We start from the raw sequence: 22,500 nt of genomic DNA on the forward strand, positions 1-22,500 counted from the left end.
TAGTAATAGCAGCTCTTCAGTGGCAGCAAAGGACGAGCCAGACTGAGGCACCGCTGGGCTACACCATGGCACTCTGGCACCGTGTCACATGTCACGAACAGGGCCAGCCACACCACAGAGAGGGGTGTCACAGTGTCAAAGTGGTCCCTTCACTGTATTTCCAAGGTTCTAATTTTTTTTTTTTTTTTTATTTCACCAGCTTGCTTTTATTTCCTAGTCACATTTGTTTGTGGACCATTCCTGAAGGGGACCACGTGACGCTCTTAGCAGGAGGAGGAGAAAGAAGAGGCGCCCCCGCAGGCAATGAGGTGGTGTGTGGTGATGGCTCAGTGTAGGGTGTTGTGCCACAGTGGTGAGTGTTGCCTCCCTGCCCCAATGAGATGGTTTGTGGTGATGGTTCAGTACAGGACGTTGTGCCACAGTGGTGAGTGTGGTGCTTCCCTCCCACAGTGGTGAATGAAAGTCGGTTTAGCATGAGGGTTTAATGAGGGAGTTAGGGACAGCTGAGGCTCTCCTTTGACACATTGCTTTGCTTCAATCTTAACAACAACAACAAACAGATACATATACAAACACACAAATGTAAAAACTGTAAGAACACCAGACACACCAAACAGCAGCTGTGTCTCTATAGCAGTGAACACCACACACTAAACAGCAGCTGTGTCTCTATAGCAGTGAACACCACACACTAAACAGCAGCTGTGTCTCTATAGCAGTGAACACCACACACTAAACAGCAGCTGTGTCTCTATAGCAGTGAACACCACACACTAAACAGCAGCTGTGTCTCTATAGCAGTGAACACCACACACTAAACAGCAGCTGTGTCTCTATAGCAGTGAACACCACACACTAAACAGCAGCTGTGTGTCTATAGCAGTGAACACCAAACACTAAACAGCAGCTGTGTCTATAGCAGTGAACACCAGACACACTAAACAGCAGCTCAGTGTCACAACGTCATAATAAACAGCCACAGCATCACACTAGCTGCTGTAAATGGATCACCTTCCCTCACAAACCCATGGAACCTTAACCCCTTCAGTACTGAGATACATTTTTATCTGGATTTTGGTGCAGGATTAGACCATTTTATTGACATCAGGAAGGGTCTATGGAGGTTAGATTAATGGCCACAGTCTTCACTACTTTAATCTCCAAAGTTTCTGAAGCTGTATAAAACCACTAAATAGTAACCACAATGAATATGGAAACATGTCATGCTACTAAAGGGGTTAACACTCACACAAGTAATGAAGGTCTAACCACTTGCTTGCTGATCCAAAACTTTCCCTCACAAACCTGAGAACTTTCACACACAAACAAGTAATGACGCTCCAACCACTTACAACACTTACACCTAACAATGCTACACATCATTGTTAAGACGACCACTAGACCACTGGAGTCGCCTTTCCTCTTCTACCGGCCCTTCCCAAACTTGCCTTTTCCACCCCTGGCTTTCTTGGCAGCTCCAGGCTTCTCCTCAGACTGTGAAGGCAAAACTCTGCATTAACACTGATGGTAGGGAAATGTCAGGGAAGGAACTAACAACTTTGAAGGATAGATTGGGAGAGAGGAGGTCTAATAACAATGTATAAGATAATAAACTGTAATAAAAACAAAAGACAAGACCTGGTATCACTGACGGAGGATGGAGATAGACAAACAAGAGGACACTCCAAGAAGATCATGAAAAGTCAGTGTTTGAGGAACATTAAAAAGTTTAGTTTTCCACACAGGACAGTGGACATCTGGAGCGGATCGAATGATGAGACTGAAGTAGCAGAAAGTGTGCACAAACTGAAGGAAAACTTGGATAAAAGTAGATATGGAGACAGATCACTATGAACCCTGCTCAAACCTTGTAACATACAACTAGGTAAATACCCACGCACAGACATACAGACAGACAGACAGACAGACCTTTCTCTTGTTGGCATTGGTGGTGGGTGACGGCAAGACCTTGAAGAAAGAGTCGAGGCGGCCCTGAGTGGTGGTGTTCCGTGCCTTGGTCAGCTTCTTGATGCCGTTACGGATGCGGTCCTCAGAGAAGCCCTTCTCTCCACACATGAACTCCACCAGCTTCTCCTCCTGAGGCTCACTCCACTTCAGCTGCAGCACAAACACATCCACTTCAGCATATGCACACACACACACACACACTTGAGCAATAGCATAAATATTTGAGTTGTAGCATAAACACACACACACACACACACACACACACACACACACACACACACACACACACACACACACACACACATACCTCAATGGTTGTTGGGTCGGTCACTTCGGGCTCAATGAAGAGGTTCCGGGCCTCAGCGAAGGGCCACTCTCAGGCACTGGGTACTTCTTGGGGTCGAGTTGTTTGAGCACTGTTTCGAGTGTCTTGTGCGTGCGGATGAGATCGATGGCTCGCTTGGGCCCCACACCCTTGATGCTGTCACAGTAGTCGCACCCCAGCAAGATGCACAAGTCAATGAACTGCCACATTGACAACCACCACCAGGGAAAGAAAGCTTGTTAGGGTACAGTCTGTGAAAGTTGTCGAGGTTTGGGTGAGGACTTCAGTGTGAGATTGTGAGATATTTGGGTGTGAACCTAGCAGTGAGTAGGTCGGACACACACACAAGATCAAATAATGAGCAGCTCGTTCCAACGTTGGATAAGTGTAGATATGGAGACAGGGCCACACAAGCATAAAGCCCAGGCCCTGTAAAACTACAACTAGGTAAACACACACACCTCCATCCAAATCAGCAACCTATCCACTCCCCACTCTCTCTACCTTGCCCCCCACACCCACACACACACCTCTTCCTGCTTGAGTTCCAAATCTTGGAGTACTTTTGACAGGTGGAATTCCTTGATTGGCATCTTGCGCGCCTCACTGAAGGTCATGTGCCGCAGCAACACAGGAGTGCCAAAGGTGAGTGCGTCCATGTCCTCCGTGGCAACACCGTACACCTGCAATGTACACCACCACTCTTAGCAACACCACCACACCCACACCACTCAATGTACACCACCACTATTACCAACACACAAGAGAGACAAGAGAAAGACAAGAGAAAGAGAAAGAGAAAGAGAGAGAGACAAAAGACAGAGACAGAGAGAGAGAGAGGGGGGGATGCCTTACCTTGCCTGCCTTGGCGAGGGCGGCACACTGGGCCTCTGCCTCACAGGGTGCCTCTACATAGGGGATGCCCATCAGCTCCAGCAGTGCCTTGGCCTCGTCAGTGTGGGTCCGAGTCACCTTCACCAAACGACGGCTGAACTTTTCAACATCCTCTGCATTGCCTGCCAGAGACCAAGAGAGGGAGAGACAAGGGTGAGAGGGAGGCAGAAGGATGAGAAGGTGAAAGGGAGAGAAGGAGAGAGAAGGAGAGAAGGATGAGAGAGAGAGAGAGAGAGAGAGATGTAACTGACAGTGTTTGCAAGATTACTGTGTCAGCAAATCATGATCTGGTGTTAAGACGTTCTGCAGAAGGATGAGAGAAATGAAGCCAATATACGATTAGATTAAGTAAAACTAACTAAATATAAAAAAGAAGAAAAGAAAAACCTTGTAACATATACATGAAGCGAGCATTTGGAGTGTCAATGACCGAATATTTAGTGAAGTTAGCTAAAAACAAATAAAAAAAAAAAGAAAACAATGAAAAAAGTAAACAAAATGCAGGTATGTAAATCAGAAACCTGCATGTGTGTGTGTGTGTGTGTGTGTGTGTGTGCATACCTGCCTCCTCTGCCTTCTCCAGTGCCTTCTGAGCCTCCTCCCTCCGCTGGGTGCGTTTGGCCAGCTCTCCGCCCTTCATGGTGGGTGGCTTACCGTCAAACACATAGACTGGCTTGATCCCATTATCTACCATGCGGATCGTACGGTAGAAGAACCCCATCAGGTGGCTGTCAAAGGGTTCAAGTGGATGTCAAAGGGTTCAAGTGGCTCTCAAAGAGTTCAAGTGGCTGTCAAAGGGTTCAAGGGCTGTCAAAGGGTTCAAGGAATATAATTGCTTTACTTAAATCTCTTAATCCCTATGAAGACCAGAAGATTAGTGGCCAGTCTTCACTATTCTAATCCCCACATGAGTTTCTAAAGCTGTACAAAATGACCAAATAGTAGCCTGAATGAATAGGAAAATGTTATGCTACTGAAGAGATTAACCAAGGGAGCCCACCAGGTAAGCCAGCCAAATAAACCACCTAGCATTCAAGTGAGCCTTTTTTATTTGACTTTTTTATCTTTTTTTATCTTTTGTTCCCCTTGACTGGCTTTCCCTTTGCATAAAAAAAGGATAAGCCATCCAGGTAAGCCACTAGTCATCACCACTCACCTGGTCGTCTCGCCATCAGCAGTGGTCAGCATCTGTCCCTCCTGCCGCACCGCCACCAGGAATTGATACAAACTCATTGACGCGTCCACTGCCACCTTGCGCCCTGTGTGTGTGTGTGTGTGTGGAGAGAGCGACAGAGTAATGTTAATCTTAGTCTATAACCTGTAACATTTCTTTCAGCTGACTCTATAAAGGGGACTGACAATTAAATGGGGCCTTTTTCCCTCTTACATAAAAAAAAAACCCATCTAACTCGCGTTTGTCCTATGTGCAATCCCTTAAACACTGGGACACATTCATATCTTGAGATTTGTGAACGATTGGACCATTTTATTGACATTAGGAAGGGTCTATGGAGGATTTAATGGCCACAGTCTTCACTATCTTAAAAACAATCCTCACATATGTTTCTGAAGCTGTAGAAAATCACCAAGTAGTCACCAGAATGAATATGGAAACGCGTCATGCTACTGAAGGGAAGAAACTAATGGATATCTCACCAAAGTAGTTTTTCATTTCATTCTCCTTGACAGCTGAAGGGGCGAGATCTGCAATCAGCTTGGACAGCCCTAATATACCCATGATGAAGCAACACAGCAACACCTGATGGTCAAGAACAGCAACACAGCAACACCTGATGGTCAAGAACAGCAACACAGCAACACCTGATGGCCAACACAACACAGCACCGTATTCTGACTTCTGTGTCAAGACTCCACAGTGGTATTTCTGCTCTGGTTAATTAATATATTTAATCAACTTGTCACCAGAGCCACAAAACACCATTAAATTCAGGTGTTGTTTCAATTAGAGCACCAGGAAATGAAATAAGAGAAGGTATTCCCAGTAACGCGGTCTTCAGTGTTCGGTGTTCACTCTCCCGCCAGTAAACAAACTCAAGGCCGCCAAAATATCGACATTACACTCCTTTATTGTACAAAACTTATATTTTCCTTTTATTTACTTACTTTTTCCAAAACCATAATTTTAATTTTCTCATTTCACATTTAAAAATGCTATTTTATGGTGTATTAATGTATTGAGTTACTTTATTTTTGCTGTATTTTCTTGTTACATAAGTATCATTTCTTTTCCTGGCTTAATTATGTCGACTATCAGTTATTTATTTTCATATTCTGGTGAATATCTAAATATGCATTCAATAATCTTATATTTAACATTATTTACAAAGGAACAACTTTAGAGATTGTTATATAAAAAGTTGTCATCATGATATAATCTCTTTTTTTCTAATGTAGATAATGACAAAGATTATCAAGTATTTTTAATTTTTATTTTTGTGGTAGTAGATACATAAACTATTAATATTTAGCGCCAGCATGAAGAATAACATTTATACACCGCGGGTCTGGCAGGTGAGTGTCCGAGTCTTGTGAGCAAAACGTTTTTCATCTTTTTTATTACAAAAGTGGAATTAATTAAACAAAAAAAATTTAACAGAATTAAAAAAAATAAATTTCTCATGGATATTTTGTACAAAAACAATGAAATAAAGAGATTAACGAGAGATAAATGAGAAAAAGATGATAGAGCCGAGACCTAAATCAGTCAAAATCAACCCAAAATGCTTTACCTCCACACCACAACACCAGCACACCAGGACGCCACACCACCACAACTCACACCACCACAAACACTCACTACCCACACAACACCACAAAAACACACAAAAATGGCGCCAAAAACTCAGAATCAATAAGAACATTTTGGGGCGAGAGTCACAACAATGGCTGTCATGATGGCGAATAAAGATTTTGTGGTGTTTTCCCGGCCCGGCTCCTGTGGGGGATCTGTAGCTTGCCGGTCCAACGCACACGCCCCTGCCACGCCGCCCACGCCCCTTGCCGCCCCTCCACGCCCACACGGAGAGAGCAAAGCAAGGCGGCGGTGAATCTGAGGGCGAAATTTTAAAGATTTTGCCTCCATTTATGTTTATTTTGGCGTTTGGTGACTTTTTGTTGAGTTTTTGGTGTACCGCGTGGCTGTCCCCGCTCTGGCCAGCTGGTGGTGAGTGGTGAGGCCAGCTGGACCCACACTGCACCGGGACAGCTGGTTAGTAATGATCAGCTGCGTTCATTATTATTATTATTATTATTATTATTATTATTATTATTATTATTATTATTATTATTATCATTATCATCATCATCATTACTATTATTATTATTGTTTTTTTCTCTATAGTCTAGATTTTCATGTTCGTATATTTTGATGTTTTATTTTTTTTTTTTTCTCATCAAAATCATCTTATTCTTGTTTTTGTTGTTGTTTTCTTCTTGTCATTCATTCTTCATTGTTCTTTTGCTTATTGCTTTATCTATTGTGTTGTTCCTCTTTCCACCTCTGTTATCAATTATTCCTGTGTCTTGTTCTCACCTTGTTTCCTTCACTTCTTCTCCTATTCTTGTTCTTTATTCACTTTTTTCTCTTCCTTCCTTCCTTCTTTGTTTGTAATGTTCTCTTATCAATAGTTCTTCTTTTTCTCTTTTTTTGTTTCTTGTTCTTCTTTTTTCTTGTTCATTATTCCTCTTTTTCTCTTCCTTTCTTCCTTCTTTGTGCTTTTTTATCCTTTTCTTTGTTTATTGTGTTCTGTTATCAGTCGTTCTTCTTCTCTTTTGTTTCTTTCTCTTCCTTTTCTTGCTCTTTTTTTGGTTTCCTCCTTATTCTTTCCATCTTTGTGCTTTTTCCATTCTATTCTTCTTCTTCTTCTTCTTCTTCTTCTTCTTCTTCTTCTTCTCTTCATCTTCTTCTTCCCATCTGTGTGTTATCAAATGTTCTTCTTCTCTTCTTCTCTTCTCATGTTATTTATTTCTCTTCCTTTTTTGTTCCTTATTGCACCAACACCTTTCTCTCTCTCTCTCTCTCTCTCTCTCTCTCTCTCTCTCTCTCTCTCTCTCTCTCTCTCTCTCTTGTTTTCCTTCCATGAATCCTGGTGTCCTTCAGTCTGGTATCCTTCAAACCTGGTGTCCTTCAGTCTGGTATCCTTCAAACCTGGTGTCCTTCAGTCTGGTATCCTTCAAACCTGGTGTCCTTCAGTCTGGTATCCTTCAAACCTGGTGTCCTTCAGTCTGGTATCCTTCAAACCTGGTGTCCTTCAGTCGGGTATCCTTCAAACCTGGTATTCTTCAGTCTGGTATCCTTCAAACCTGGTGTCCTTCAAACCTTGTGTCCTTCAATCTGGTATCCTTTAGTCTGGTATCCTTCAAACCTGGTGTCCTTCAAACCTGGTATTCTTCAGTCTGGTATCCTTCAAACCTGGTGTCCTTCAGTCTGGTATCCTTCAAACCTGGTGTCCTTCAGTCTGGTATCCTTCAAACCTGGTATCCTTCAAACCTGGTGTCCTTCAGTCCGGTATCCTTCAAACCTGGTGTCCTTCAGCCTGGTATCCTTCAAACCTGGTGTCCTTCAGCCTGGTATCCTTCAAACCTGGTGTCCTTCAGTCTGGTATCCTTCAAACCTGGTATTCTTCAGTCTGGTATCCTTCAAACCTGGTGTCCTTCAGTCTGGTATCCTTCAAACCTGGTATCCTTCAGTCTGGTATCCTTCAAACCTGGTATCCTTCAGTTTGGTATCCTTCAAACCTGGTGTCCTTCAGTCCGGTATCCTTCAGTCTGGTATCCTTCAAACCTGGTGTCCTTCAGTCTGGTATCCTTCAAACCTGGTATCCTTCAAACCTGGTGTCCTTCAGTCTGGTATCCTTCAAACCTAATATCCTTCAGTCTGGTATCCTTCAAACCTAGTATTCTTCAGTCTGGTATCCTTCAAACCTGGTGTCCTTCAGTCTGGTATCCTTCAAACCTGGTGTCCTTCAGTCTGGTATCCTTCAAACCTGGTGTCCTTCAGTCCGGTATCCTTCAAACCTGGTGTCCTTCAAACCTTGTGTCCTTGAGCCTCTAACTCATAGGATCTGTAGTGGTAGCCTAGGCACATAGATAGATAGATTTGTTTATTGACCACAGCTACAAATGATATGAATAGAAATCTTAATATAAATCTTAATAAAAAAGAGATTTTGAACAATATCTCAACCACTGCAGTCTATAAAAATAACCAATAATAAAAGAAAAAGCTAAAATTAAACCCTAAAAAACTTTAAAATGTAAAAAAAGAAAATAATATGGATAAAACTGTAAAATGTATCCAGATCTTAAATTTGAAACAGTATTATTAGTGAAATGTAATAAAACTAATGCGATATGGAAAATGTCATGAACAAATAAATCGTAAAAGGAGCATTTAGAAGACTATGTAAAAGAGAAACCATAGACAGTATCAAAAGACAGTGTTATGATTACCAGCAATAAACACAACATTGCAGTAGAAAGACACAAATTGAAAGTAAAAACATTGGTCATCAAAACAAGCTATCAAAATTTCCTCAGAGCATTAACACAAACACACAGACACACAGACAGTCTCGGTAGGACCAGTAGGGCTGTTCCTGTCTGTTCCTTCCTTTGTATTCCTATCTATTCCTTTGTATTCCTATGTATTCCTATGTACTCCTCCTCCTCCTCCAGGCAAGGCAGTGATGGAGGAGGCTGAGTTTGCGGAGTTCTCCAAGCCGGTGCACCTGCAGCGGCTGGAGCAGGCACTCAAGCTGGACCCATTCCTTAACTATGTGGAGAGTGTCCTCAGCCAACCCGTCAGGTGAGTCACTCAAGGCTGCCACCACTGCTGCTACTACTGCTACTGCTACTGCTGCTGCTGCTGCTGCTGCTGCTGCTGCTACTATTACTCTTTCTACTACTACTGCTACTACTACTGCTACTGCTACTACTGCTGTTACTGCTACTATTACTCTTTCTACTACTACTGCTACTACTACTACTGCTACTACTGCTGTTACTGCTGCTGTTACTGCTACTACTACTGCTACTTGTTACTGCTACTACTACTACTACTACTACTACTACTGCTACTGCTACTGCTACTGCTACTACTGCTGTTACTGCTACAATTACTCTTTCTGCTACTAGTACTACTACTATTACTACTACTACTGCTACTGCTACTGCTACTGCTACTACTGCTACTACTGCTACTATTACTACTTCTACTACTACTTCTATAACTGCTACTGTTGCTACTGCTTCTTTTACTTCTTCCACTTTCACTTTCACTTCCATTTCTACTACTACTACTACTACTACTACTACTACTACTACTACTACTACTACTACTACTACTACTACTACTACCACCTTGTTGTATGAGATGGCCTTAGTATATATGTATATTCTGATTATTATTATTATTATTATTATTATTATTATTATTATTATTATTATTATTATTGTTGTTATTATCACTGTTATTAATTTTGCAGTGATTATGACACAGCATCTGAATCTGAGGTGGAGAGTGGCACTGTGGCACTGAGAAATGGCATCCCAAGAACTAAGAAGGTGAGGCACACACACACACACACACACACACACACACACACACACACACACACACACACACACACACACACACACACACACACACACACAGGCTTTTAATGTATTCTTACATCATTTTTCTTCTGTTTTATTTTATTTATTTATTTATTTTATTTATTTATTTATTTTTTTCATTTTGAATATACAGAGATACAATTTTATGGGGAAGTGACGGAAATACTCTTGTTAGTATTAGTTAAGTGTTGTTGTTGTTGTTGTTGTTGTCATTGTTATTGTTGTACCTCTTCTTCTTCTACTTCTACTTCTACTTCTACTTCTACTTCTACTACTACCACTACCACCACCACCACTACTACTTTCAGAGCGCGAGAACGACAAATCCCATCTTTACAATTTCAACTTTGTCCGACGGAAACGACAATGGCTAAAGAACATCCTCGTGTCCTCCTCCTCCTCCTCCTCTTCCGACTCGGAGGAGGAGGAGGAGGAGAGGGGGAGGGAGGAGGAGGAGGAGGAGGAGGAGGGGCAGAGGCTAACATCGTCTGACCTGGAGGAGATGCTGAGGGAACACTGCCTCAGGAAACACCACCAGTCACACTTCTACCAGAGTGAAGAGGTGAGAGAGAGAGAGAGAGAGAGAGAGAGAGAGAGAGAGAGAGAGAGAGAGAGAGAGAGATAGAAATATGAAAATGAGAGATAGAGTGAACAAACAACCAAAAAGAAAGAAGAGAGAGAGAAAAAATGAAAAAAAAAGAAAGATAGAAACAGAGAGAGAACCAAACAACCAAACACACACACACACACACACACACACACACACACACACACACACACACACACACACACACATTGAAGAAATTTAATAAAAGATACATATACAAACCACCATAACTACCCCCTGTAAACCTAACCTAACCTAACCTAACACAGCTAAATACACACACAGTACCCATTCCTAACCCCCTCCCCCCCCTGCAGAACCGCGGGTACCTATACTACAGTGCCGGCATGTTGTCCCGCGTCGACAAGTACCCGGACCACCAACGGTTCATGGCCGGGACACGGAGGAAGAAGAACAAGGAGAAGAGAGAGAAGGAGAGGCTCAGGAGGGTGAAGAAGGAGGAGGAGGAGGAGGAGGTGGAGCCAGAGGTGTGTATTTATTTAGCTAGTTGTATTGTACAGGGTTGTATTGCACAGGGTTGTATTGTACAGGGTTGGAATGGGGCTCATAGTGTCCTGTCTCCATATCTCCATTTATCTAGTTTTTTTTTTAAGATGCAAACTACGTGTTGTAACAATGCCTTTATCCAATGCATTCCATTTTTCCACCGTTTTGTGCGGAAAACTGTATTTTCTAATATCCTTCACACACTGCCTCATCCTGATCTTCTTTTCATGTCCTCTTGTCCTTCCATCTTCTTCCGTCACCAGTACCAGGTCTTCTTTGTCTATCTTTTCAATATCATTTACTATCTTATACATTGTTATTAGGTCCCTACGTTCTCTTCTATCTTGTAAGGTTAGCAGTCCCATTTCCTTCAGTCGTTCTTCATATGTGAGGTTCTTTAATTCCGGCACCATCTTTGTAGCAATCTTCTGTATCCTTTCCAATTTTCTTATATCCTTTTTAGAGCTTGGAGACCACACCACTGCTGTATATTCCAGCCTTGGGCATATCATGCTTGTGATGATTTTATTCATCATATCTTTATCCATGTAATGAAATGCCACTCTTATGTTAGTCAGCATCTTATATGATAGTCCAAATATCTTGCTTATGTGTTTATCAGGGCTCAGATTTTCTTGTATGATCACTCCAAGATCTTTTTCCTCTTTAGTCTTCATTATTTGCTCCTCTCCCATCAAATAGTTCCATACTGGTCTTCTCTTACTCTTTCCTAGTTCCATTATGTGGTATTTCTTGGCATTAAACTCAAATTTCCACTTCCTGCTCCATTCATAGATCTTGTTTAAATCTTCCTGCAACAGCAAACAGTCCTCTCTGGTTTGGATAACTCTTAGCAACTTTGCATCATCAGCAAATTAATTTATATAACTGTTTATCCCAGTGTGAATGTCATTTACATAAACTTGAAACATAATGAGGGCTAACACTGACCCTTGTGTGTGTGTGTGTGTGTGTGTGTGTGTGTGTGTGTGTGTGTGTGTGTAAGATTGGTTGTTTTTTTGTGTTTCTTATCTATTTTTATCTCCTTTTTCTGTCTTGCTTCTTTTTTTTCTCTTCTTTCTTTTCTCTCTCTCACTCTTGCTTTCACTCTCTCTCTCCCTCTCCCTCCCTCCCTCCCTGCCCCCTCTCCCTCCCCACACACACACACACACACAATCCAACCCTCACCTAACCTCACCTGTGTTTGCCCTCCCCCAACACAGAGTCCTGCAGCCCAGAATGAGGACAGTTTGCACAGCTTCCCTGACGACACCTCTGATGACCTTGCAGCGCCCCCGGTCAAGGTCGCCAGGGGTCGCGGCATCAGGAGGGACAGAAAACACAAGAAATTAGACGCCCAGGTATGTTTTTTATTGTAATGATTGATTTATTTATTTATTTATTTATTTTTTTTTTTTTTTTTTCGAGGAGAAAGTTTGTTTATTTATTCAATTTTAGTTGTTTTATTTATTGATTGATTTTGTGTGTATTTGATTTGGTGTGGGAAGTTGCAGGAAGGTGAATGCTGTTTGTGTGTCTGTTTGTGTGTATGTGTGTGTGTTTGTTTTGGTTAATTCATTGATATTTTTGTTTTTCTCTCTTTCTTTCTTCTCTTCCTCTCTTTTTCTCTGCGCTCCTTCCTTCCTTCCTTCCTTCCTTCCTTCCTTCCTTCCTTCCTTCCTTCCTTTTCCTTCCCTCTTCCTCATCACACAACCACTACCACTGCTCCTCCTCCTACCTCCTCCTCCTCCTCCACCTCCACCTCCACCTCCTCCTCCTCCTCCTCCTCCTCCTCCCTCCACCTCCTCCTCCACCTCCACCTCCTCCTCCTCCTGTTACTAATATGTACAATCATTCATATGGGTAAAAATGAAATAACTAATGCACTCCTCCTCCTCCTCCTCCTCCTCCTCCTCCTCCTCCTCCTCCTCCTCCTCCTCCTCCTCCTCCTCCTCCTCCTCCTCCTCCTCCTCCTCCTCCTCCTCCTGCAGGCCCTGACAATGCGGAGACACAAGCTATGGGTGATGATGGCCAAGAAGGAAGTTGGTCGTTGCCAGAAATCGAAGGCGTCGTTCCGCAAGGAGGTGCTGCAGAACTGTAAACGTGTCGCCACTGGGTGTATGCGTGTGTGTCGACAGAAGGCCCTGCAGGTGTGTGTGTGTGTGTGTGTGTGTGTGTGTGTGTGTGTGTGTGTGTGTGTGTGTGTGTGTATGATTGTAATGTTTTTTTTTTCTCCTTTCTCATCTTCCTCTATTTTCTTCCTTTTCTTCCTCTTCCTCTTCTTATTCCTCCTCCTCCTCCTCCTCCTCCTCCTCCTCCTCCTCCTCCTCCTCCTCCTCCTCCTCCTCCTCCTCCTCCTCCTCCTCCTCCTCCTCCTCCTCCTCCTCCTCCTCCTCCTTGTCTTTCTATTCTCCTTTTCTTATTCCCTTTGCTCCTCGTCTTCCATGAACACATCTATCTAACATTCCTCCTCCTCCTCCTCCTCCTCCTCCACAGAGCCAGAAGACAGTGAAGGACAAGGTGTGGCTGCTCAAGAGGCTGACACGAACAATGCAGGCCGAGTGGAAGAAGTTTGACCGCATTTTGAAGGAACAGAATAGAAGGGCGGAGAAGGAGGCGGAGGAACAACGGAAAATGGACAAGGAGATTCTGGAGGTGGGTGGACCGGGGTGGACCGGGGTGGACACGCACATACACACACACATACACGCACACACAGTTTTTTTTTTATATATTTTTCATTTATTTTTATTTTTTCTCTAAGGGAAATATTTGCGGTGAGAAATTTGGATGTTTATATTTATTAATTCTTGTTTTTTTCTCTCTCTTTCTCTTTGTCTCTGTCTCTCTGGCTCTTTGTCTGTCTGTCTGTCTCTCTCTCTCCTCTCCCTCTCCCCTTCCCCTTCCCTCCCCCACAGGCCAAGCGTCAGCAGCGCAAGGTGAACTTCCTGATAACACTGCCGGAGCTGTACGCACACTTCATGAAGAACAAGATGGGGTCGGCCTCGCTGGACGACGAGGACACCAGCACCATCCTCAAGCAGCTGGAGGACGACTCTTCACTGCCCCCCTCGTCCTCATTCACTGCTGATGATTACGATTGGTGTGTTGACTCATCTTTGTTTGCATTTTTTATTTATTTATTTATTATTATTATTGTTGTTATTTTTTTCCCTCTCCTTCACTTAAACTCTCTCTCTCCCTCCTTCGCTCCTTCGCTCCTTCTCTCCTTCTCTCCTCTCCGTCCTTAACACTCCCTCTCTCTCCTAACAGTGAAGCCATGAAGGTCCAGGCACTGAAGACAGCACAGGAAGCTTACTCACTGCAACAGGCCAAGCTCAACCTCTTCTCCGGCTCCCAGGGCAAGGCCGGCGGGGGCCTGGGTGGTGGCGGTGGTGGTGGTGGTGGTGGTGTTGGTGTGAAGGAAGCCAAGGAACACCCCCAGCCTCGGTGTTTTAATGGTGTTCTCAAGAGTTACCAGCTCAACGGAATGAATTGGCTGGCTAATCTGTACTATTTTGTAAGTGTGTGTGTGTGTGTGTGTGTGTGTGTGTGTGTGTATGTGCGCATTATTTTAAAGAGAATTCAAGTGACGATGTTTTGACTGATGCTTCTCAAAATATACTTCTCTATTTAAACCAGCGGGAATATTTTAACCTTCATTTCACTGTTGGCATTTATAGTGTGCTCAATAGAACTAAGTATAGAGGGTTAGGTTAGGTTAGGTTAGGTGGCATTGTGTCATTGTGTCCTTGTCGCTGCAGGGAATCAATGGCATTCTGGCAGACGAGATGGGGCTGGGCAAGACAGTGCAATCCATCGCCTTCCTGGCACACATCTGCGAACAGTACGGTAAGGCTCAAAGTCATATAGTCTTTCACTTGTTCCTCAACCTTATTGCTTCTTCTATCTTGGGAAATAATTGTTTTTGCATCTTATTTTTTATTTGTATCTATTTATATATCTATCTACCTATACATACATACATACATACATACATACATCAATTCATTAAACATACACAATCTCTCTCTCTCTCTCTCTCTCTCTCTCTCTCTCTCTCTCTCTCTCTCACCTGGGATATATGAGCAGTAGTGAGACACCTTTTCTCACCTGGCAGACACCTGGGGGCCCTTCCTCATCATCACACCTGCCTCAACTCTGCATAACTGGACTGGAGAGATTGCAAGATTTGTCCCTGAGTTTAAGGTAAGGCAGGTGTGTGTGTGTGTGTGTGTGTGTGTGTGTGTGTGTGTGTGTGTGTGTGTGTGTGTGTGTGTGTGTGTGTGTGTGTGTTTAGAGAGAGAGAGAGAAAGATAAAAGATTCTCTCTCTCTCTCTCTCTCTCTCTCTCTCTCTCTCTCTCTCTCTCTCTCTCTCTCTCTCTCTCTCTCTCTCTCTCTCACACTCTCTCTCTCTCTCCAGGTGGTTCCATACTGGGGTAATCCGGAGAGAGGAAGAACTCTGCGGAAATTCTTTGATGGTAAGAATTTGGGTTCGAAGGAGGCAAGTTTCCATATTGTGGTGACCAGTTACCAGATCGTCATTCAGGATTTCAAGTTCCTCAACAGACTCAAGTGGAATTACATGGTGCTGGACGAGGCACAGGCCATCAAGAGCATCAACAGGTAGGTGGATGGGTGCTGCTGGGTGTGGGGTGTGGGGTGTGTTTACCTAGTGTTCGAATGAGGCTTCTAGTGACCTGTCTCCATATCTCCTTTTATCCAACTTTTCCCTAAATTTGTGATCTCTTTCTGCTGCCACAATCTCATCACTCTATGTGTTCTAGATGTTCACTGTCCTGTGTGGGAAATTATTAGTCCCCTTGCAGGTCTGAGAGTTGGCCAAAAGAAAGGGATAAATAGATATAGTGACTGATTTTTTTCTCTTCTCAAACTAGAAAAACTTCAAACAATTCACAAAAACATTAAAAAAAAAAATTCTCCTGAACAACAAGTTATAGCAACATTTAAAATAGTGAAGACTGTGGCCATTTATCTTCTGACCTCCATAGACCCTTGCTAATGTCAATAAAATGGCCTAATGGTACACAAAACTCAAGGTAAAAATGTGTCCCAGTACTGAAAGGATTAAAATAGTGGTGGCCATTAACCTTCTGACCTCCATAGACCCTTGCTAATGTCAATAAAATGGCCTAATGGTACACAAAACTCAAGGTAAAAAAGTGTCCCAGTACTGAAAGAGCTAATACAACAACAATATTAATGGCTGTCCTCCACTGATCCACTTATCCACCCACACAGCCAGAGATGGAAGCTGCTGTTGGGATTCAGCTGTCGGAACCGCCTGCTGCTGTCCGGCACACCAATACAGAACAGCATGGCGGAGTTATGGGCCCTGCTCCACTTTATCATGCCCACCCTGTTTGACTCCCACCTGTGGTTCAACGAGTGGTTTAGCAAGGACATCGAGGGACACGTGGAGAACAAGACACACGTGGATGAAAGTAGGTGGATGTGTGTGGGTCTGGTGGATGTTTTTGTGTATGTGGATGGATGGATTGGAGTGGTTTAGAGTGAGTGGATACATGATTACTGGTGTTTTTATGCATGTGGATGAAAGTTGGTGGATGTGTGTGGGTCTGGTGGATGTTTTTGTATATGTGGATGGGTGGAGTGGAGTGGGTATTGATGTGGTGTGGTTTAGAGTGAATGGATACATGATTACTGGTGTTTTTATGCATGTGAATGAAAGTTGGTGGATGTGTGTGGGTCTGGTGGATGTTTTTGAATATGTGGAGGGGTGGAGTGGAGTGGGTATTGATGTGGAGTGGCTTAGAGTAAGTGGAAAGATGAATGCCTGATATTATTGATGGTTTTATGCATGTGGATGAAAGTAGGTGGATTTGTGGTGGATGGCAGCCTTTTTTTAACTATGTGGAGGAGTGGAGTGAAGTGGGTATTGATTTCCACCTTCCTGTAACTTGACTTAATTTATTTCATTCCACTAACCCTCTCAGACCTGCAATGGGACTGGCAACTAAGTGGGTTTTTATTTATTTATTTATTTTTTCAGTTTTGTGTTGCCCTTAGCCACTTTTGCCCTCATATATAAAAGAAAGGAAAATAATGGTTCCCTTGAAAAATAATGGTTCCCTTAAAAAATAATGGTTCTCTTGAAAAATAATGGTTCCCTTGAAAAATAATGGTTCCCTTTTTTGTGGCACACTCTCGCAGAACACCTCAACCGCCTGCACATGATTCTCAAGCCCTTCATGTTGAGGAGAGTGAAAACTGAGGTGGAAAATGAACTCACGGACAAAATTGAGGTGAGTCTGTGTGTGTTAGTGTGTGTGTGTGTGTGTGTGTGTGTGTGTGTGTGTGTGTGTGTGTGTGTGTGTTATTTTTTTATTTATTTATTTTTTTCTTATTCTGCACCTTTTCTCTTCATGTTGGTAACCTAAGTCAACCTCATCAAGTAATTTAATCTTACTGAACTTAACTTAACCCAGTCTAAACTTAACCTAACCTGACTTTAAAGCAAATCTAATCTTACTGAAACTTGACCTAATCTAACCTAACCTACCCTAACCTAACCTAACCTGACTTTAAAGTAATCTAACTTAACCAAACTTAACTTAACCTAACCTAACCTAATGCTTGTGATGATTTTTTTTTCATCCTATCTTTGTCCATGAATTGAAATGCCACTCTTATATTAGTCAACATTTTATATGATGATCCAAATATCTTATGTGTTTTTCAGGGTTCAGATTTTCCTGTATAATCACTCCCAGATCTTTTTTCCTCTAGTCTAACCTTAATTTGACCTTCCCTGACCTTCCCTGACCTGCCCTGACCATTGCAGATCATGATAATCCAAACATCTTGCTTATCTGTTTTTCAGGGTTCAGATTTTCCTGTATAATCACTCCCAGATTTTTTTTCCTCTAGTCTAACCTTAATTTGACCTTCCCTGACCTTCCCTGACCTGTCCTGACCATTGCAGATCATGATGTACTGTCCACTAACGCTGCGGCAAAAGTTCCTGTACAACGGCCTGAAGAACAAGATCAGCATTGACGAGCTGCTGCGTTCATCCATGGGGCCGTCATCACAGCAGTCGTCTGTCACCTCGTCTCTCATGAACCTTGTTATGCAGTTCAGGAAGGTGTGTCTATATGTCTGTGTGTCCATGTGTGTGTGGATTTAGTATGTGTTTAAGTTTTACCTATTTTTTGTAGTTTTAATAGTTTTATGTTAAGTGAAGTAGTATTTTAGTGTTAAGTATGATTATGTTTACATTTTATTGGTTTTTGTATGGGCCATAATCATTAATGTATTAATAATTGAATATATTTTTTGTATTTTTGTGGTCAGTAAATCTGTCTATCTATCTGTGTTTGTGTGTTTGTGTGTGTGTGTGTCATGTAGTTCTGGAATGTGCGTCTATCTGTTTGTGTCTGTGTGTGTGTGTGTGCGTGTGTGTGTTATCCTCTTCTATCTTCCTGCGTTCCTGTGTTCCGGTGTCTCTCCAGTGTTCAACTTTTCCCTTCCCTTCCTTTCGTTTCCCACAATTCTCTCTTCTTTTTTTCCATTTCCAACTTTATTTTACTTTCTTCAACACTTCCTTCCTTTTCTTTCTCTATAATTCCCTCATTTTTTGTACCTATTTTCATCCCAGTCGTGCAAATTCCTCCCATGCTCCCCTGCCCCCCCTGCCCCAATACCCCAATGTTTCCCTGCCTCCCCCTGCCTCAATGCTCAAATGTTCCCCTGTCCCCCTGCCTCAATGTTCCAATGTTCCCCTGCCTCCTGCCTCAATGCCTCAATGTTCCCCTGTTCCCCTGCCTCAATGCTCCTTTACCCTAATGTTTCCTTGTTTCCCTGCCCCAATGCTCCCCTGCACTATTGTTCCCTTGTTTCCCTGTCCCAATATTCCCCTGCTCTCCTTCCCTAGTGTTCCTCTGCTCCCCTGCCCCAGTGTTCTCCTGCCCCAATGTTCCCCTGTACTAATGTTCCCCTGCTCTCCTTTCCCAATGTTCCCCTGCTCCCCTGCCCCAGTTTTCCCCTGCCTCAGTGTTCCCCTTCTGCAGGTGTGCAACCACCCTGAGCTGCTGGAGCGTCGAGAGGTGCGGTCACCCTACACAATGCGTCCCGAGCCGTACCACATCCCCAAGCTGGTGTTCCGTGGCGCCCACATGCTCCACGCGCCGCCCTCCAAGTACCACCTCCTCCACAACCTCCTCAACATCTTCCACCCAGACTACATCCACTCCTCTCTCTCTACATCCAACGGTCAGTACTTACACTCCACCGTAACTCCTTATATTCTGTTTGTTTTGTTTTATTGTGTTGGTGAGCGGAAGTGTTGTGTTGTTGTGTTGGTGGAGGTGTTAGTGTTATTGTACTGGTGAGTGGAAGTGTTGGTATTTAAGTGCCTTTTGAGCGGTGTATTTGATGAGTGATGTGTTTTCCTCCCCGGTGTGCAGAGGAAGACCCAGTGAAGTGCTTCTCCTTCCTGCGTTTTGTGGCCCTCAGTCCCCACCAGATGTCACAGGTCATGTTTGGCGGCCTCCTGCCCAGGTGAGACACAGCCACACCTCACCAACACCACACACATTAACCTAACCTAACCTAAACTAACCCAGCCTAACTTAACCTAACACCCACCAACTCACTCAAAAATAGTGCCCCAGTGATTATTTCCCCAGTAAATAATCTATCTGTCAATTTACCAAGCTAGCAGTCTTACACACACACACACACACACACACACACACACACAAGTTTCTAAAGCTGTAAAAAATCACCAAATAGTCCCCGGAATGAATATGGAAACACGTCATGCTACTGAAGGGTTTGGCACCAACATAACGACCACTTTGTCCCTTCAGAGTGATGCTTCTGGTGGCGGCAATGCAGTACGCCCACATCCTGTACCTGCGCCACACCTTCAGCCAGCGGGAGGACCAGGCGGGGACTTCTGAGGGGAAAGGACGCACCAAGAAGGAGCTGCTACTGTTACCCTGCGTCACCCCCCTCAGCCGGCCAGCCATCAACAGCAGTCAAGTTCTGCAGGAGCTTGTGTTTGCCTCTTACACTTCCCCAGTCTACACCTTCACTGACCACGTCCTGCATCATGTTCCAGAGACACTCAATCATCGGATAATGAGGTGCGCTGGTGTGTGTATGTGTGTATGTGTGTGTGTGTGTGTGTTATTGGTACTTAAATGGCTGATGTAATATCCTTTGCAGTGTCTTTGCTTGACGAGTTTGTGTCCATCACTAAATAAAGTGTAAGATGTCAGATTACCGGGGTTCAGGCAGATGGCCATATAATTCAGGGGCTTATTAGTGAGAGAAAGGTAGAGGAGCACTGGTTAATGGTTTCAAATGCATGAAATGACCAAAATAGCATGATAAAGAGAGAGAGTGGTGGAGAGAGACAAAACAACACCCACAACAAACAACAACAACAACAACATTATCCAACAGGTCAAAAAAGGCAAGGAAACCAAATATTGAAGTCCTCTCAGAAACACCAGCCGACTCGGAATCAAACTCTGACCCTTCTGTGACCCGAGATGACCAGCTGACCTCCCAGACCATCCCCAATGACCCCAGGCAGTCCCCAAGAGCATCCACCACCACCACCACCACTGCCTCCTCCCCGCAGAAGACTGGCAGTTTGACCTCAAAATCTGGAGGGTCACAGAGGTCAGGTGGATCAAAGTCACATAGAAAATCCGGGTCATCTTCCAAGCATGGATCACGCAGGAATGCTGAGAAGGTGAGGCTCTGTGTGTGTGTGTGTGTGTGTGTGTGTGTGTGTGTGTGTGTGTGTGTGTTTCTGTGTTCCTGTCTGAATAACTTTCCTCCTATCTTCACAATTTTCCTTCACAGTTTTCCTTCACAATTTTCCTTTACAATTTTCCTCCTATTTTCCTCCCATCTTAACAATTTTCTCTGGTATTTTGCCACACAGAAGGAGTCAGCACTGCAGGATGGGGAGGAGGGGAAAGGAGTGGGGGAGGATGTGCCCCTTTTACCTGAGATCCCTCACATCGTGCGTCCCCCCTTGCTGCTCACCTGCCGACCCACCGCCCTGCCTACCTTCCTGCTGCACACCTGCCCCAGGGTAACACAGTAGTAGTAGTAGTAGTAGTAGTAGGGGACTGATAATTAATTCAATGTAACACTATTTATTTCCTTTTAAATTAATGAAACCTATTTTATGTCCCTTTGACTCAATGAAACAGCCTTTAAGTCAATGTAATCCTCTTAATTTTGCTCTAATCCCAGGCACAGTGCTTAGAGAAGGAGCTGGTCTGCCACGACCGCACCGCTGCCTGGTGGAGGATGCGACAGGCACACTTCGACCAACCGCTGGCTAAAACTTACATCCTGCATGGCTCTGAGGAGGTATGTGTGTGTGTGTGTGTGTGTGCATGTTCCCTATTTACTTACGATTTTACATGACCAGATCAATCTTTATTTTGTTCCATCTCTCTCTCATTTGACACTTGATCCAATGAGCTGCTCTGTTCCACCCGTCACAGCTGGAGAAGGAGTGGGTGGAGCGGAGGTGGAGGTTCTGTGGAGTGAGCAGTGGAGGAGGAATGCGCGCCTCTTATCCACGTCTGGGCTGGAGCCACATACTCATACCTGGTGAGAGAGAGAGAGAGAGAGAGAGAGAGAATGTGTAATAAAAAAATAATGATTAAAGAGTGCAAAAAAAAACCCTTAGCACACCCCAAACACACCCCTCTAACACTCCAAACACACCCCAATACACCCTAAACACCCCCTCTAACACTCCAAACACACCTCAATACACCCTAATACACCCCAAACACACCCCTCTAACACTCCAAACACACCCCAGTACACCCCAAACACACCAAAACACACTCCAAACACATCCAATACACACTAAACACACCACAAACACTCCAAACACACCCCAATACACCCCAATACACACCAATACACCCAAACACACCACAAACACACCAAAACACCAAAACACACCCAAACACACCAAAACACACCACAAACACACCAAAACACACCACAAACACACCAAACACACCAAAACACACCAAAACACACCCAAACACACAAAACACACCCAAAACACCAAAACACACCAATACACACCAAAACACACCCCAAACACACCACAAACACCAAAACACACAAAAACACACAAAAACACACCAAAACACACCAAAACACACCCAAAACACACACCCCAAAACACACCTAAAACACACCAAAACACCCTCAATACACCCTTAATACACCCCACACTTACTCTCTCCCCCAGACAAGCATTCGTTGATAATGGACGCAGGGAAGCTGTATGTTCTGGACACCCTACTCTCACAACTCAAGTCTGGTGGACACAGGGTGCTGATCTACTCCCAGATGACAAAGATGATTGACTTGTTAGAGGTGAGCACTGCAGCGGGAGGAGGAGGAGGAGGAGGAGGAGGAGGAGGAGGAGGAGGGTAAGAAGATGGAAAGGGAAAAATAAGAATGGTTATGATATGGTAAAGGAGGAGGGAGAGGAAGAACAAGGAGGAGGAGGAGAAG

The 22,500-nt window shown here is 43.8% G+C and overlaps 2 protein-coding genes across 2 annotated transcripts in view; one reads left to right on the forward strand and one right to left on the reverse strand.

Annotated features, from left to right (window-relative positions):
* Positions 1 to 467: 467 nt before the first annotated feature.
* Positions 468 to 5,219, reverse strand: LOC123520245 (flap endonuclease 1-like). Its single transcript, XM_045282354.1, is given in 9 exon segments — positions 468 to 1,494; positions 1,930 to 2,118; positions 2,276 to 2,346; positions 2,349 to 2,493; positions 2,824 to 2,976; positions 3,149 to 3,309; positions 3,749 to 3,915; positions 4,344 to 4,446; positions 4,844 to 5,219. Coding segments are annotated over 9 exon segments (1,140 nt in total). The 5' UTR covers positions 4,926 to 5,219; the 3' UTR covers positions 468 to 1,425.
* A 646-nt stretch (positions 5,220 to 5,865) lies between these two features.
* Positions 5,866 to 22,500, forward strand: part of LOC123519739 (chromatin-remodeling ATPase INO80-like) — a 59,380-nt gene continuing 42,745 nt past the window's right edge. Inside the window, exons 1-24 of the mRNA XM_045281246.1 lie at positions 5,866 to 6,416; positions 8,885 to 9,014; positions 9,694 to 9,772; positions 10,137 to 10,388; positions 10,751 to 10,921; positions 12,164 to 12,301; positions 12,932 to 13,090; positions 13,437 to 13,595; positions 13,859 to 14,043; positions 14,214 to 14,460; positions 14,705 to 14,792; positions 15,061 to 15,149; positions 15,365 to 15,567; positions 16,204 to 16,406; positions 17,137 to 17,228; positions 17,909 to 18,070; positions 18,996 to 19,197; positions 19,392 to 19,485; positions 19,797 to 20,075; positions 20,398 to 20,692; positions 20,888 to 21,040; positions 21,205 to 21,324; positions 21,462 to 21,570; positions 22,232 to 22,359. Of these exons, the coding sequence (XP_045137181.1) occupies positions 8,896 to 9,014; positions 9,694 to 9,772; positions 10,137 to 10,388; positions 10,751 to 10,921; positions 12,164 to 12,301; positions 12,932 to 13,090; positions 13,437 to 13,595; positions 13,859 to 14,043; positions 14,214 to 14,460; positions 14,705 to 14,792; positions 15,061 to 15,149; positions 15,365 to 15,567; positions 16,204 to 16,406; positions 17,137 to 17,228; positions 17,909 to 18,070; positions 18,996 to 19,197; positions 19,392 to 19,485; positions 19,797 to 20,075; positions 20,398 to 20,692; positions 20,888 to 21,040; positions 21,205 to 21,324; positions 21,462 to 21,570; positions 22,232 to 22,359 (3,726 nt within the window). The 5' untranslated portion in view covers positions 5,866 to 6,416; positions 8,885 to 8,895. The remainder of the gene's footprint in view (positions 6,417 to 8,884; positions 9,015 to 9,693; positions 9,773 to 10,136; positions 10,389 to 10,750; positions 10,922 to 12,163; positions 12,302 to 12,931; positions 13,091 to 13,436; positions 13,596 to 13,858; positions 14,044 to 14,213; positions 14,461 to 14,704; positions 14,793 to 15,060; positions 15,150 to 15,364; positions 15,568 to 16,203; positions 16,407 to 17,136; positions 17,229 to 17,908; positions 18,071 to 18,995; positions 19,198 to 19,391; positions 19,486 to 19,796; positions 20,076 to 20,397; positions 20,693 to 20,887; positions 21,041 to 21,204; positions 21,325 to 21,461; positions 21,571 to 22,231; positions 22,360 to 22,500) is intronic.

This window comes from Portunus trituberculatus, chromosome 7 (assembly GCF_017591435.1).
Source record: "Portunus trituberculatus isolate SZX2019 chromosome 7, ASM1759143v1, whole genome shotgun sequence".
NCBI classification, from domain to species: Eukaryota; Metazoa; Arthropoda; class Malacostraca; order Decapoda; family Portunidae; genus Portunus; species Portunus trituberculatus.